This window comes from Lissotriton helveticus, chromosome 4_1, assembly GCF_964261635.1.
Source record: "Lissotriton helveticus chromosome 4_1, aLisHel1.1, whole genome shotgun sequence".
NCBI lineage: Eukaryota > Metazoa > Chordata > Amphibia > Caudata > Salamandridae > Lissotriton > Lissotriton helveticus.
This window is the reverse complement of record NC_136063.1, coordinates 1,306,666,525-1,306,679,398: the sequence shown is the minus strand read 5'-3', so window position 1 is coordinate 1,306,679,398 and position 12,874 is coordinate 1,306,666,525. Positions and strand designations below refer to the sequence as shown.

The 12,874-nt window shown below is 49.2% G+C and overlaps 1 protein-coding gene across 5 annotated transcripts in view; it reads left to right on the top strand.

Annotated features, from left to right (window-relative positions):
* The window catches only part of ZNF236 (zinc finger protein 236), a 1,196,152-nt gene that overhangs the window by 95,561 nt on the left and 1,087,717 nt on the right, over window positions 1-12,874 (top strand). For all 5 annotated transcript variants that reach the window (XM_078687874.1, XM_078687872.1, XM_078687873.1 and 2 more), the window contains exon 3: window positions 4,931-5,095. In XM_078687874.1, coding sequence (XP_078544000.1) covers window positions 4,931-5,095 — 165 coding nt within the window. The remainder of the gene's footprint in view (window positions 1-4,930; window positions 5,096-12,874) is intronic.

Below are 12,874 nucleotides of genomic sequence, written 5' to 3'. Positions count from 1 at the left end.
ATTGTTCGAAACATATATAAAAACTTTGGTAATACCATCATTTTTAAAACATTTGATCTTCCATGGAGAGATAAGTGTAAATGATCCAGTCTCTCCAACATTGAGTTCACTTTAGTGAGCACTGGATTCATATTTAGTTCTGGTATCTTACTAACTGGTAAAGAAATTTTAATTCCCAAATAAATAACTTCTGAGACAGTTGTTATATTTTCAGGAGGTTCCCCACCAATATAGAGCACCTGTGTTTTGGAGATATTTAATTTATACCCAGAGAAGCACCTGAACTGAGATGCCAATGTATCTAGTGCTGGTAATGCTGTGACAATATCGCTAGTAACAACAATAATATCGTCCGCATATACCAGAGCTCTATAATCTATATGCCGCAATTGAACAGGTTTGATATCGTTAGCCTGATTTAGCTTATTAAAAAAAAATCTATCTATAATGCAAATAATAAAGGTGAGCACGGGCATCCTTGTCGTGTACCTCGACCAATTGTAAACAAACCCTACTCTTGGCCGGCTATTTGAATACAAGCTGCTGGGGACGAGTATAAGGACTTCAGTGCTTGCAGAATCGTAGGGCCAAATCCCTTCAATCTTAAAACCTCCCACATGTATGGCCAGGAAACCCTGTTGAATACCTTCTCGGCATCCAACTGGGTTATCCCCATTGTGGAATTGGTTGCCTGTGCCCAATCCACAAATGATATCAGACGCCGAACATGATCTGCAGTATCACGCCCGGGAATACACCAGTGTTGGAAATGTGATGCCAACGCTGAGATTATTCCGGACGTGTGGCTATTATTTTTTAATAGATTATGCTATCGGAATTAATTCATGTAATTGGTCTGTATGATGATGGCAACAAGATGGGGTTGTCCTTTTTTTAAAAAACAGTAATTATGGATTTCCGCCAGGACAATGGCGCATTCCCCTTTTGTGCAGCAAAAAATAACAACATGAGTTCCTCTTTCAGAGCGTGCTGAAAAGTTCTATAAAATTCAAGCGGAATACCATCTCGCCCCTCCGCCTTACCGACAGCCAATGATGTTAATGCTGCCTCCACCTCCTCCCAGGTGATATCGGCATCTAACTCTTCCATTTGGTCATATGTCAATTTGGAAGTTTCGATATCACCACAGAACTCCGCCACTTTATCTTCAACTCCATAAATATCATCATCCGTATACAGTTGACTATAAAATTTACCAAAAACCTCTAACACTTCAGCTGGCTTATCACAGATCTGCCCCAGCTCATCCTGAATGTTATTAATCCTTTTGGCAACTTTTTTGATGTAGTCTTTTGGCCAATATTCGTCAGTAGTTTTGCCCCACCCCTTATATCTCTGACCTAAATACTACGATTTGCGCTGCCAACTTTGTGGCAAAATTCAGATATAGCTTCAATTTTTGGACAGCTATATCACTCAAGATTTGATCGGTATCCTGACCATTAATAACTACCACCATAAGCTTATTTTCTAACAGCCAAAGTTTGTTAATCTCAGCCGATAATTCTTCCAGTAGTTTACGCTGCTTATTAATGGAGTAACTTAACGTTTCTCCATGGACGCCTGACTTAAATGCATCCCAAACCATATGGCCAGAGGCAGACCCTGATTAATTTTAAAGAATTATAAATAAAGTTTTTAAAGCCACTAGAGGGCTCGTTAAAGAATTTGGGTTGGTAGATGTATGGTGGGCGAAAGGAATGGGAGCTCCGGGGAACACCTTTTATTCTGCACCTCACAAAAAGCATGTGCTTTTGGATTACTTTTTTGTAACTGCAGAGTATGCTAGTAAGGCTAGGTTCGTTATTCAGCCTAAAATAATATCCGATCACAACCCTATTATGTTAGAATGATATATTAGCTACAGATCCTCCTCAGGGGCCTGGACCTTCGAACGCAAATTATTGGTTGATCCGGCTTATTGCGAACAAATTTGTAAATGTATGTGTCAAAGTCCTGCTCTATTTTAGTGTCCCCATTCATTGTGCTCCCCTGTTAGCCTAAATCCACTTCAGGCCTTCTTTCCAGCCGTACAGTGACCTTCTCTACCTAGTCTCCTACTGTTAGAACTGTCTTTGACTATATGTTGTTTCAAAGCTTCATTTGTAGATAGTGACCAAAGCCCTTACTATTTAAACCTTTATCTTTTTACCAGGTTGCCATCAGTCAGGTACTCTCTCTTAATGCCCACATGGCTTCCTTCACCTCCATAACCCCTTACTCCCTCTCCCATTTCCTCCTTGTTATACCAGAGACGGCCTACCCCTTACAACAGTTTTATATGCACCCCATAGTATTACCACTGATTATAAGGACTCTCTATTTTTGACAAAGTATTGTTCATTATCAGTCCAAATTGTGTCATCCTTTAGTTCCCAAGCATCTGCCTTCCTTAAAGAACTGACCTTAACAGGGAGTGGTCTGAAACTTCTCTCATCAAACCTCAACTCCACTAATTGAGGCACTATTAAGTAACCTGTCCTGGAAAAGGAGTTCTTGGCTCCAGAGTAGTAGGAGTGTTTTTTGTCCGAGATGTGTGTTTCCCTCTATGTATTGCCGAGGTGCAGCACCTTGGCAAATGTATTTGTCCGTAGATTTAGTGTTTCTTTCCACTGGGCCAAATTTGTCTATCTGTATGGACATAAATAAATTCATATGCCCCCTCCCTCCAAAATGACCTATTCCTTGGCATACCACAGTCCTGCAGGGCTCAATCATTCTATGGTTCAGGTCTGTAGTCCCTTTGGGGTGTATACTGATATTACAGTGATCTCTTCTCCATCTTTTGTTCCATTTGACACCTATTACAACAGTTTGGATCTACCTAGGTTGAATCTATCTGATATATTGTCTCTTTTAAACAGACTAGTCTCTTCTTTCAAACCTGCTTACGCCAGTCCAAAATATCTTTCTCAACTTAATGTCCTATCACTCATACCTTATAAATGTGTTTACTGTAAAAACACTGCCTGTGGACTGTGGCTATGAAGGAAGTTTGACACTACTCTCATCGTGATTTATGCTCACATACCATTCATATTCTATTACTGCATTATTGTTAGTGATATATTATTATCTTTCGTCATAACTTCAGGTCTTCTACCTCCCCACACTTTTTGAGTGGCTTTTTTTGCTGTGCCAAGTTCTTAAGGATTTTGCATGTGTTTGCTCTCTCCAGTGCTTCCTCCGAGGAGCTAAAGTTCCAGGATATCCCTTCGGCTAGTATCTGGAGCTAGGCAGGAAACATAAGCATCTCTTTCAAGCCCTTTTAAGTTCTCTCTTCAGTGATTGTGAAAAATTGAACAAAAGTAGGACCTTTGTATTCTCATGTTGCATGAAGTCCTTGGATCTTGTGGTTTGCAAAATAGCATCCTAGTTTTTATAAGTGAGCATTTGCCCTATTATTGCATACGTTTGTTTCCTTTTAGACAGCCTGTTGTGATGCTGTGTTCCTGTTGCTGGCTGTAAGGTTAGTGGTACGAGTATGACTAGGCACTGGGGGGGTTTGCTTCAGCTATTTTTGTTTCCCCACTCTCCAGTTCTATGGCTATCCTCTTCGGAGAGGTCTTTTACAGCTGTGGGTTATTGTTCCATTGACTGGCTCCTCCTAGCGCACTCCCATGTGCTAGGGGCTTCTGAGCTTTCTTTCCTCACTTCACCCTTGGTGTTCCTGCTCCTTACATCCTGTGAGGTACCCTGAGCTAGTCCCTGATTTTCCTCTCTCCTCTCTAGTAAGAAATCTTCCCTGTTTTGTCAACCCTTTGTTTCCCATTTGTCTTGTTTTGTGTACTGTGGGGCCCTACCCAGAGACCTATTTCTTTCAGTTCTGCTTTTTTTTCCCCCCTGGTGACTTGGTGCACCACAGGAATCTCAACACCTCCTTCACTCTTACGACTCATGAATCCTCCCGATTCTGTTCTGTACAGGTAAGGTTGATTTCTTAAAGTTGTTAGCCGCCTCTCGCCAATCCCCAAGTAGGTATCCACTAGATAGAGATATTATTGGAAAAGGGATAATTTTCCCTTTTCAATGTTACTGCTCCCTTTTGTGATCATTACTCTGGGTACTGCGCTATACCCCCCGCACCAAACACAGTGAAAGTGGATCGAGCCTTACTGATCCTTTTACTTACGCTTTCTATAGTGCCACCATCAGCGTGTCATGTGTTTTGATCGTCGTTCACACAAAAAAAATGCTTGAGGCTGCTGGGAAAGCTGCACTAAAGGAATTGTTTGCCATGAGTGGGAGGATCTGCACTGTAGAGTGAGTGTGGAGGATGTGAACACAGCGTCCTCTGCATTAATGGAGTTAAAGAAATTTAGATTTTGTTAATAACTTTATTTTGCTTTTTGCCAATCCAACATCCACCATCACATGAAAGGGTAAATAGGAAATGTGTTAAATTCAGTGCACTGGTTGTGAATCTACAACATATGCATGCATCAAACTGGCGGCATTACTCACCTAACCATCAGTTAGCATCTTGTACTGTTGTAACTTTATTTTGACCCTCCCTGTGTTTTGCACAGCAGACACTTGAACATACCACACAATGGGGAACAGTAATGTAAGGGGGTGCCAGTCTTCTGATCCATTTACTCCTCGTGATCATACACTGGTGATTATTTCTAGTAAAGCCTGAAGACCACATGTATGTATTGTTTTTTCCACAAAAGTGTTATTTACTCAAATATTGATTATTGTATAATGAAACTATTTAGACCAACATTAATCTTCTACCTATAACACTTGTTGTTACAAAGCCTTATTTCAATATATGATGATGCATCTTTCCTGTAAATGTCAATGTTTTAGTGCCTATTGTTGGGTATCCAGTTGTTTGAAAATAGTTGTGAACTTTTAATAATTAAATTCAAACACAAACCTTGTTTTTCCCCCCCATAAACAGCCCCATCGTTGTAACCAGTGTCCAGCAACATTTAATGTTGAATTCAACCTTGTACTTCACAAAGCTACTCACAAGTTGGATTCCCCAACATGTCCTATGTGCCACAAGAAATTCTCCAGAATCGCCAGTCTTAAGTCACATATTATGCTTCATCAAAAGGAAGAGGTAATAACGTTTTCAAAAATTGTAAGTGTTTTCCATTGGTCGTTTTAAACTCTGCTGTTGAAGAAAGCAGTGTTGGAAAAAAGTAGGTCGTTTTCTAATTGTTTGCCCTTTTGTACTGTGAACAACTGAAGAGTGTGCACTTTCCCAATGGTATAGTATTTCTTCAGGAATATGTCTTTATAACCTTTTACTTGATTCGGCAGTGCAGAGGTAGTTCCAGAAATCAATGCTGATCCCCAACAACCAAACAGAGCAGTGTCATTAATTTTCTTAGATTTTTGCACAGCATTTTACAGGGTTTGTTTACGCTACGTTGCCCATTCCTTCTGCCTTAGTCATTTCATACCACTGAAAGCTGAGTCTTCATTGTACAGACCTTGGAAAAGTGCAGAAAGAAAAAGGATTCCCTTTTCCAAGACTTTTTCAATTCTTGAGTGCACTCAAGGATTTGCATACTTTGCTGTGACTGTCCCAACTCCCCCTGCACAGCCATCGCTCATTGTACTTTGATAATGTAGGAAGTTATTCCCCAATCACAAAATACATAAGCATCTTCCTTGTGTATGTGGATATTTGCTGTAGCTTCGCTGCATGATTTTTGCTCTGCTATCTTGCCTGGGACTTGCTGAATTCCTATTTGTATGTGAACCACAGACCTGCTCTTATGACTAGGAAGACCTCAGTCCCTGGTTAGTGGAGTTCCCCTCACTCATCTGTTGCAAGTCGCATCCCTTGCCGTACAATTGACTTACCTTCTTGGCTGGGTGTGCCTGCAGGCAGTATGGACTGTTAGTGGTATACAGAACAATCGTCTTGGTGCTGCAAGAATGAGATGGAAAACCTCTGGCCCCTTTATTAAATTCCATGCATTTCGATTGAGCCTTAGACCTGAATGCACATGGTCTATAACCCCAGGGACCAGATGAATTCATGGGGTGGAGGTGTGGCTAGAGGAGAAAATGAATTGAGGTAGGTTGTGAATAATTGTAATATTCCAGATGCACAAGTTACTACTTGTGTAACGATATATCTGTAAGAGACATTAGTTAGTGATGGATTCCGTACCTTAGAATATCCCCAGGCTTCAGACTGGATCCGGAAATTTTTGCGTAGCAATACCCCTGCGCGTCGGTAGGCGTCGTCTGCGGCTCAGTGTCCGTCGTCGGCATCGTTAGCGCCGGAATGACGTCGTCTGAGTACTTAGACGCCGCCCATGCGCGCTGACGTCAGTTCTGATACACAGCTTTTCCGCGCCAGATACGCAGAGCCATGATAGAACCAACACTTGTGCCAAGAAACTAGGGCCCTGAAAGGGGATGACCTTAACCCTAGATATTGGTTCGCAGAACGGGGAGGATGGGTGGGTCGGTAAGGAATCTATCACTAACTAATGTCTCTTACAGATATATCGTTACACAAGTAGTAACTTGTGCATCTGAAAGAGACACGTTAGTGATAGATTCCTTACCTTAGAATAGATACCCCAGCAATACCAACCCCGGTGGTGGGTCTGCGAACCAATAATCACACCAGAAAGTCCTGGAGGACGGAACGGCCAAAGAAGCCATCCCTCCGGACTTGACTGTCCAGGCAGTAGTGTCGTGCGAACGTGTGCAGCGAGGCCCACGTAGCTGCCTGGCAAATGTCCTGTAAGGGCACTCCCCGGCCCAGGGCAGTTGTAGTTGCCGTGGCCCGAGTGGAATGAGCCCTCAATCCAACAGGGGGCTCCTTCTTAGCCATGGAGTAACATGCCTAGATACACAAGATGATCCACCGGGAGATGGTCCGCTTGTGTACCGCCTTCCCCTTCTTAGCACCCACGTAGCCAACAAAGAGTTGGTCATCCACCCGGAACGGGCGTGTGCGATCCAAATAGAATGAGAGCGCACGTTTTGGGTCCAGACGGTGGAGCCGCTCTTCCTCTTTAGAGGGATGCGGAGGCGGAAAGAAGGTTGGCAAGGTGATGGACTGCCCGATGTGGAAGGCTGAGACAACCTTGGGCAGGAAAGATGGCTTAGTACGCAACACAACCGTGTCCGGATGGACAGAAAGGAAAGGTGGAGTACAAGAAAGGGCCTGGAGCTCACTCACTCTCCTGGCAGAGGTGATGGCAACCAGGAAAGCAGTCTTTAGAGTCAGAAGACGAAGAGGACAGTTGTGAAGTGGCTCAAAGGGAGCGCACATCAGGAAGGTAAGAACAAGGTTCAAGTCCCACTAGGGCATCACGAAGGGAACAGGAGGGAACATGTGTGTGATGCCCTTAAGAAAGCGATTTACAATAGGGGACTTGAACAAAGAAGGCTGATCAGGGAGCCTCAAGAAGGCAGAAAGGTAGCCCTTGACAGTGCCCAGAGCAGAGCCCTGCTGGGCAAGAGAAAGAAGGAAGAGGAGAACCTCAGAAAGGGGGGCAGAGAGTGGATCCACAGCCTTTGCTGTGCACCATGCCACAAATCTGTTCCACCTGCAGGCGTATACCGACTTTGTGGAGGGACGCCTGGCTGCCAGAATGACATTAAAGACTTCGGGAGGCAAGTCAAATGGCCTCAACTGTCGCCGCTCAATCTCCAAGCTTGTAGGCGGAGACTGGACAGGTTCGGGTGGAGGACCGTCCCCTGCTGCTGCGACAGAAGGTCCTCCCGAAGGGGCAGACGAATCGGGGGATCTACTGACATGCTGAGTAGCTCGGGATACCAGTATCTTCGTGCCCAGTCCGGAGCCACAAGGATAACCTGGGCCTGGTCGCGCCTGATCTTCTTCAGCACTCTGGGCAGAAGTGGTATAGGCGGAAAGGCGTACAACAGAACGCAACTCCACTCGCGACGAAAAGCGTCTCTGAGCGAGTGCCGCCTTGGAAATTCCAACGCGCAGAACCGATGTCATTGTGCGTTCTCTTCGGTGGCGAATAGATCTAACCAAGGCTCTCCCCATTGCTGAAAGAGGCCTTGCGCCACGTCCGAGTGCTCTCGCCATTCGTGATCCATCATGCACCGACGGCTGAGTTCGTCCGCCCTGGCATTCAGAGAACCTGCCAGGTGTTGAACTACCACGGTCACACCCTGACTTTCCAGCCACTGCCAGAGGCACAGAGCCTCCTGGCATAGGGTCCACGACCCCACCCCGCCCTGTTTGTTGCAGTACCACATGGCGGTGGTTTTGTCCGTGAACACCTGCACCACACTCCCCCGGACAGAGGGGGGGAATGCCTGCAGCGCGAGACGAATCGCCCGTAACGCCAACAGGTTGATGTGGAGCCGGGCCTCTGCCGGAGACCAGAGTCCTCTGATCTCCGCCTCTCCCATGTGGCCACCCCAGCCCTGGAGGGACGCGTCCGTCACAACTACGTGCTCCGGGTGGGGCAGGGAGAGGGACCTGCCACTGACCCAATCGCGGTCCGTGAGCCACCACTGCAACTGTCTTGCAGTGCCCTCCGAGATCAAGACGTGATCGGACAAGTTGCCCTGATGCTGGGCCCACTGAAACTTCAGGTCCCACTGCAGAGCCCGCATCCGCCACCGGGCGTGACGCACCAGTAGGATGCAGGAGGCCATCAGCCCCAGAAGCCGCAGCGTCAATCTGACCGAGACTCGGGATAAAGGCTGAAAGATGGGAATCAGAGCCTGAATATCCCGAACCTGCTGTTCGGGAGGGTAAACCCGAAACTGCGCCGAGTCTAGAACCGCTCCGATGAAGAGGAGCTTCTGAGAGGGACACAGGTGCGACTTCGGCACATTGATGGAGAACCCCAGCAAATGCAGGAGGTCGGCCGTAGTCTGGAGGTGGCTGACGACTGACTGGGGTGAGCCCGCCTTCAACAACCAGTCGTCGAGGTAGGGGAAGACTGACACCCCTAACCTGCGCAGATGAGCTGCGACCACCGCCATCACCTTCGTGAACACCCGTGGGCGCTGGTAAGGCCAAAGGGGAGCTAGGTAAACTGAAAGTGCTCGTGGCCTACCGTGAACCGCAGGTAACGCCGGTGGGCCGGCAGGACGGGGATGTGAAAATAAGCGTCCTGCAAGTCCAACGCTACCATCCAGTCTCCGGGGTCCAGGGCAGCGAAGACCTGAGCCAAAGTCAGCATCTTGAACTTCTCTTGACGGAGGAAGCCGTTGATGTTCCGTAGGTCCAAGATCGGGCGCAGGTCCCACTTGCCCTTCTTGGACACCAGAAAGTAGTGGGAGTAACATCCACACCCTACTTCTCGCCCAGGAACGCGCTCGATGGCCCCCTTGGCCAAGAGGGCCGTGACTTCCTCTTGCAGAAGTTGCAAGTGATCCCCCGACACGCGGTGGAATTGCGGTGGCATGGCTGGAGGGATCGCCTCGAAGGGGAGGGGGAGTAGCCCCTTCGGACGATTTGCAGCACCCACCTGTCCGATGTGACAGTGCGCCAGTGGAAGTGGTGATGGCGAACCCTGCCTCCCACAGGCGTCACATGGGCCTGAAAGCTCGGACTAGGAAGGTTTGGAGGCAGGTGCTGCGGAGGGAGGTGCGGACTGGCCTCGCCGCTGACCCCGACCGCCGCCGCCACGGCGGTTTCCACGGCCGCCACCGCGCTGCTGGGTATTCTGCGGTGCGTGGCTGGCAGCACGTGTGGGGACGCCCCTTCCGTGGCCACGAAAGGAGCGAAAGGCACCCGATTGCTGGCGCGTGGCCGAGAGGCCTAAGGACTTGGCTGTAGCCCTGGAGTCCTTAAAGCGCTCCAGCGCATGGTCTGCCTTGTCGCCAAAAAGGCGACGGCCATCGAACGGCATATCCAGGAGGGTGGCCTGGACATCGGCCAAGAAATTGGCGGACCTCAACCAGGCGTGGCGGCGAACCGCCACCGTCGTTGCCATCGCCCTGCCCAGTGAGTCCGTGGTATCCAGTCCACACCGGATAGAGTATCGTGCCGCATCTCGACCCTCCACAAGGGCTTGGGCGAGTTTAGCCCGGACCTCCTCCGGGCATTGTGGCAGCATGTCCGCGACCGTGTCCCACAGGGTGTGAGTGTAGCGGCCCACGAGACACGCGGTATTGACAGACCGCAGTCCCAAACTCAGGGATGAGAACACTTTCTTCCCGAACTGTTCGTATCTCTTGGATTCCTGATCGGGCGGGGCCGTCGGGAATGCGGTCTGAGAAGTGGAGGCCTGGGTGGACAAAAAGCAAGGGTCGCCCGGAGCCGGGCGGTAGTGTCTGGTCACGTTCCTATCCACAGGCGGACCCGTGGCGGGCTTGGACCAAGTGCCCACAAGAACGTCACATAAGGCTTCATTAAACGGCAGCAGAGGCTCTCTGGAGCTTGCCTGCGGTTTAAGAACCTCAGTGAGGAGGTTAGTCCTCACGGCCGCAACGGGGAGCTCAAGGCCCAAGGCCTTGGCTGCCCTCGTTAACACTACGCTATAAGCAGTCCCCTCCTCTGTAGCCACGGTGGGAGGGGAGACAAATCCAGTGTCTGGCGAGGTGTCAATACCACTGGCCTCCCCAAGCTCATATGTCCAGTCCTCTTGAGACTGGCACTCCTGTGCCAGAGGGTCCTCAGACCCCTCCCAATCACCTCCGTCAACAGTCTCCTGTAACTCAGGGTCAACAGACTGGGCCTCCTCATGGAAATAAAAATCTCCAAAGGCCGTCGGAAGCGGCGCCATTCCGGCGCCAGAGTCGGACCGAAGGGAAGATTGGGGACGGCGTCCACAACGGGCGCCGGAGGCGACACCCTCGGGGCCGGCGCCGGTGAGGTCGTGAGGTCGACTGGCGACGACCCGGATCCGGAAGCGGGTCCGGTGAGGTCCTGCGGCGCCGGGACCGAAGTCGCCGGCGGCCCCGGGCCGAAGCACCCGGCGGCGTCGGGGCCGAAGCACCCGGCGGCGTCGGGGCCGAAGCACCCGGCGGCGTCGGGGCCGAAGCGCCCGACCCGCTAGGGCCTCCAGCTGGGACCGCTGGGCCCGAAGGCGCCGCGGGACCCGGCTGAGGAGGGAGGGACCTCATGGCCATGAGGTACCGCTCGACCTCCTCCGGCGTCGCGCCGTGCCCAGGGACCCGAAGGTGTGGGGCAGGTGGCGACGCTTGCGACTCTCTTGGAGCCGCGTTGGCGGTGTCGCCCGAACCCCCGGCCGCATCGTGCGAGCGTCGGGGTGGGTCGGAGGAGCGATGATGCCGCTCCGACCTCTCATGCCTCTTACCTGAGGACTTGGATCCCGACGACCGATGTCCACTCCCGGAGCTGCAGGGACTCCGACCTCGCGACCGGTCCCTCGACCTCCCGTGGGACCGGGACCGGGACCTGGAATGGCGCGGGGCCGACTGCCGGAGCTCGAGCTGCTTGCGGGACCGCTCCCGCCTAGCCTTCGACGTCAGGGCCCGGCAGTCGGAGCAGGTGCGGTCGTCGTGGTCGAGGCCTAAGCACTTCAGGCACCGGCGATGGGGGTCCGTGACCGACATTAGTCGGTCGCACTTCGAACAGGGCTTGAACCCGGGCATCCCTACCGGCACCGTTGGAGTCGAAGACTCGAGTAGAAAAATGATCAAAAAGATCAAAAAGTTTAGTCAAAAAATGACTAGGGGTAGAGCTTCTCCGGATCTGCGCTAAACTGGCGCGGAAAAAATAAGAACTGACGTCAGCGCGCATGGGCGGCGTCTAAGTACTCCGACGTCATTCCGGCGCTAACGACGCCGACGACGGACGCGGAGCCGCAGACGACGCCTACCGACGCGCAGGGGTATTGCTACGCAAAAATTTCTGGATCCAGTCTGACGCCTGGGGATATTCTAAGGTAAGGAATCCATCTCTGGCGTGTCTCTTTCAGATTTGAAATTTCTTTCCCAAATTCAGAACCTGCTTCTCAGTCTGGGTCATCTTTGTCCTCATCGCCTCTAGTGTTTCCTCCTATGAAAGACCTTCTGTTAATCATTGTGGTTGTCAATTTTCATCTCCTGTAGAAGGGACAATGTGGTTAAGCAGGGGCCCAATTCTCTTTCAGTTTCTTCACAATGTCCCCTTAGGGACGCAGTGCAGAGGGAAAAAAGTATTTCTTGTCATTCTGCCCCCTATTGGTTTTACTGTGGATGCTTACTACAGCGGTCGATTTAATAGGTGTACAGTATGAGCTGCTATTCATATGCTGTGCACTGTTACTTAAAGAATTTAACTTTGACCATCCGGTTTGGAGCAAACGTTCAGTGTTCCATCTTCAAAGTTTTATCACAATCGAAAGAATAGGTTTTTTACACCCCTACATGAAGGACACTATACTGAAGAACAAATCCATCTACTGCAGCCTGTGCTACGGCTATAAAAGATATCAAATTGACCCATCAAATCCTTTCAACTTAATACATATTTTCTCTGTTGTTTGAGAATTACTTCTTGGTGTTCTGGGATGAAAAGTAAACCATTTAATGTTTGTTCTTGATATCATGCGAAGTTGGCGCAATCCGATTGCTATCAGGTTTGCAATCCGCGCCTTTCTCCGGATAATAATGACGAATAGAGCTGGTTGAGGTGTCAACAATAAAGTGTAAACGGTTGCTCTTAAATTGTCATAATAGGTGGATCTACAGTGCCTCCATTGAGTTATTAGATGTAGGCAAAATAGCTTTCTGGTTGTAAGCACAGTTTTTACATAATAAAGGGTTCATAACAACAATTTGTGACAATACTAAACAAAACTTTGATTTCAAAACTATTACTACCTACCTGCACATGATGGTTATTTGGAAAACACATCACAGTCTAAAGGGATTGAGCAGACTGACTGCAAGTCTTGACTCTGGTCAGCCCTCCTTGAAACAAGAGAAG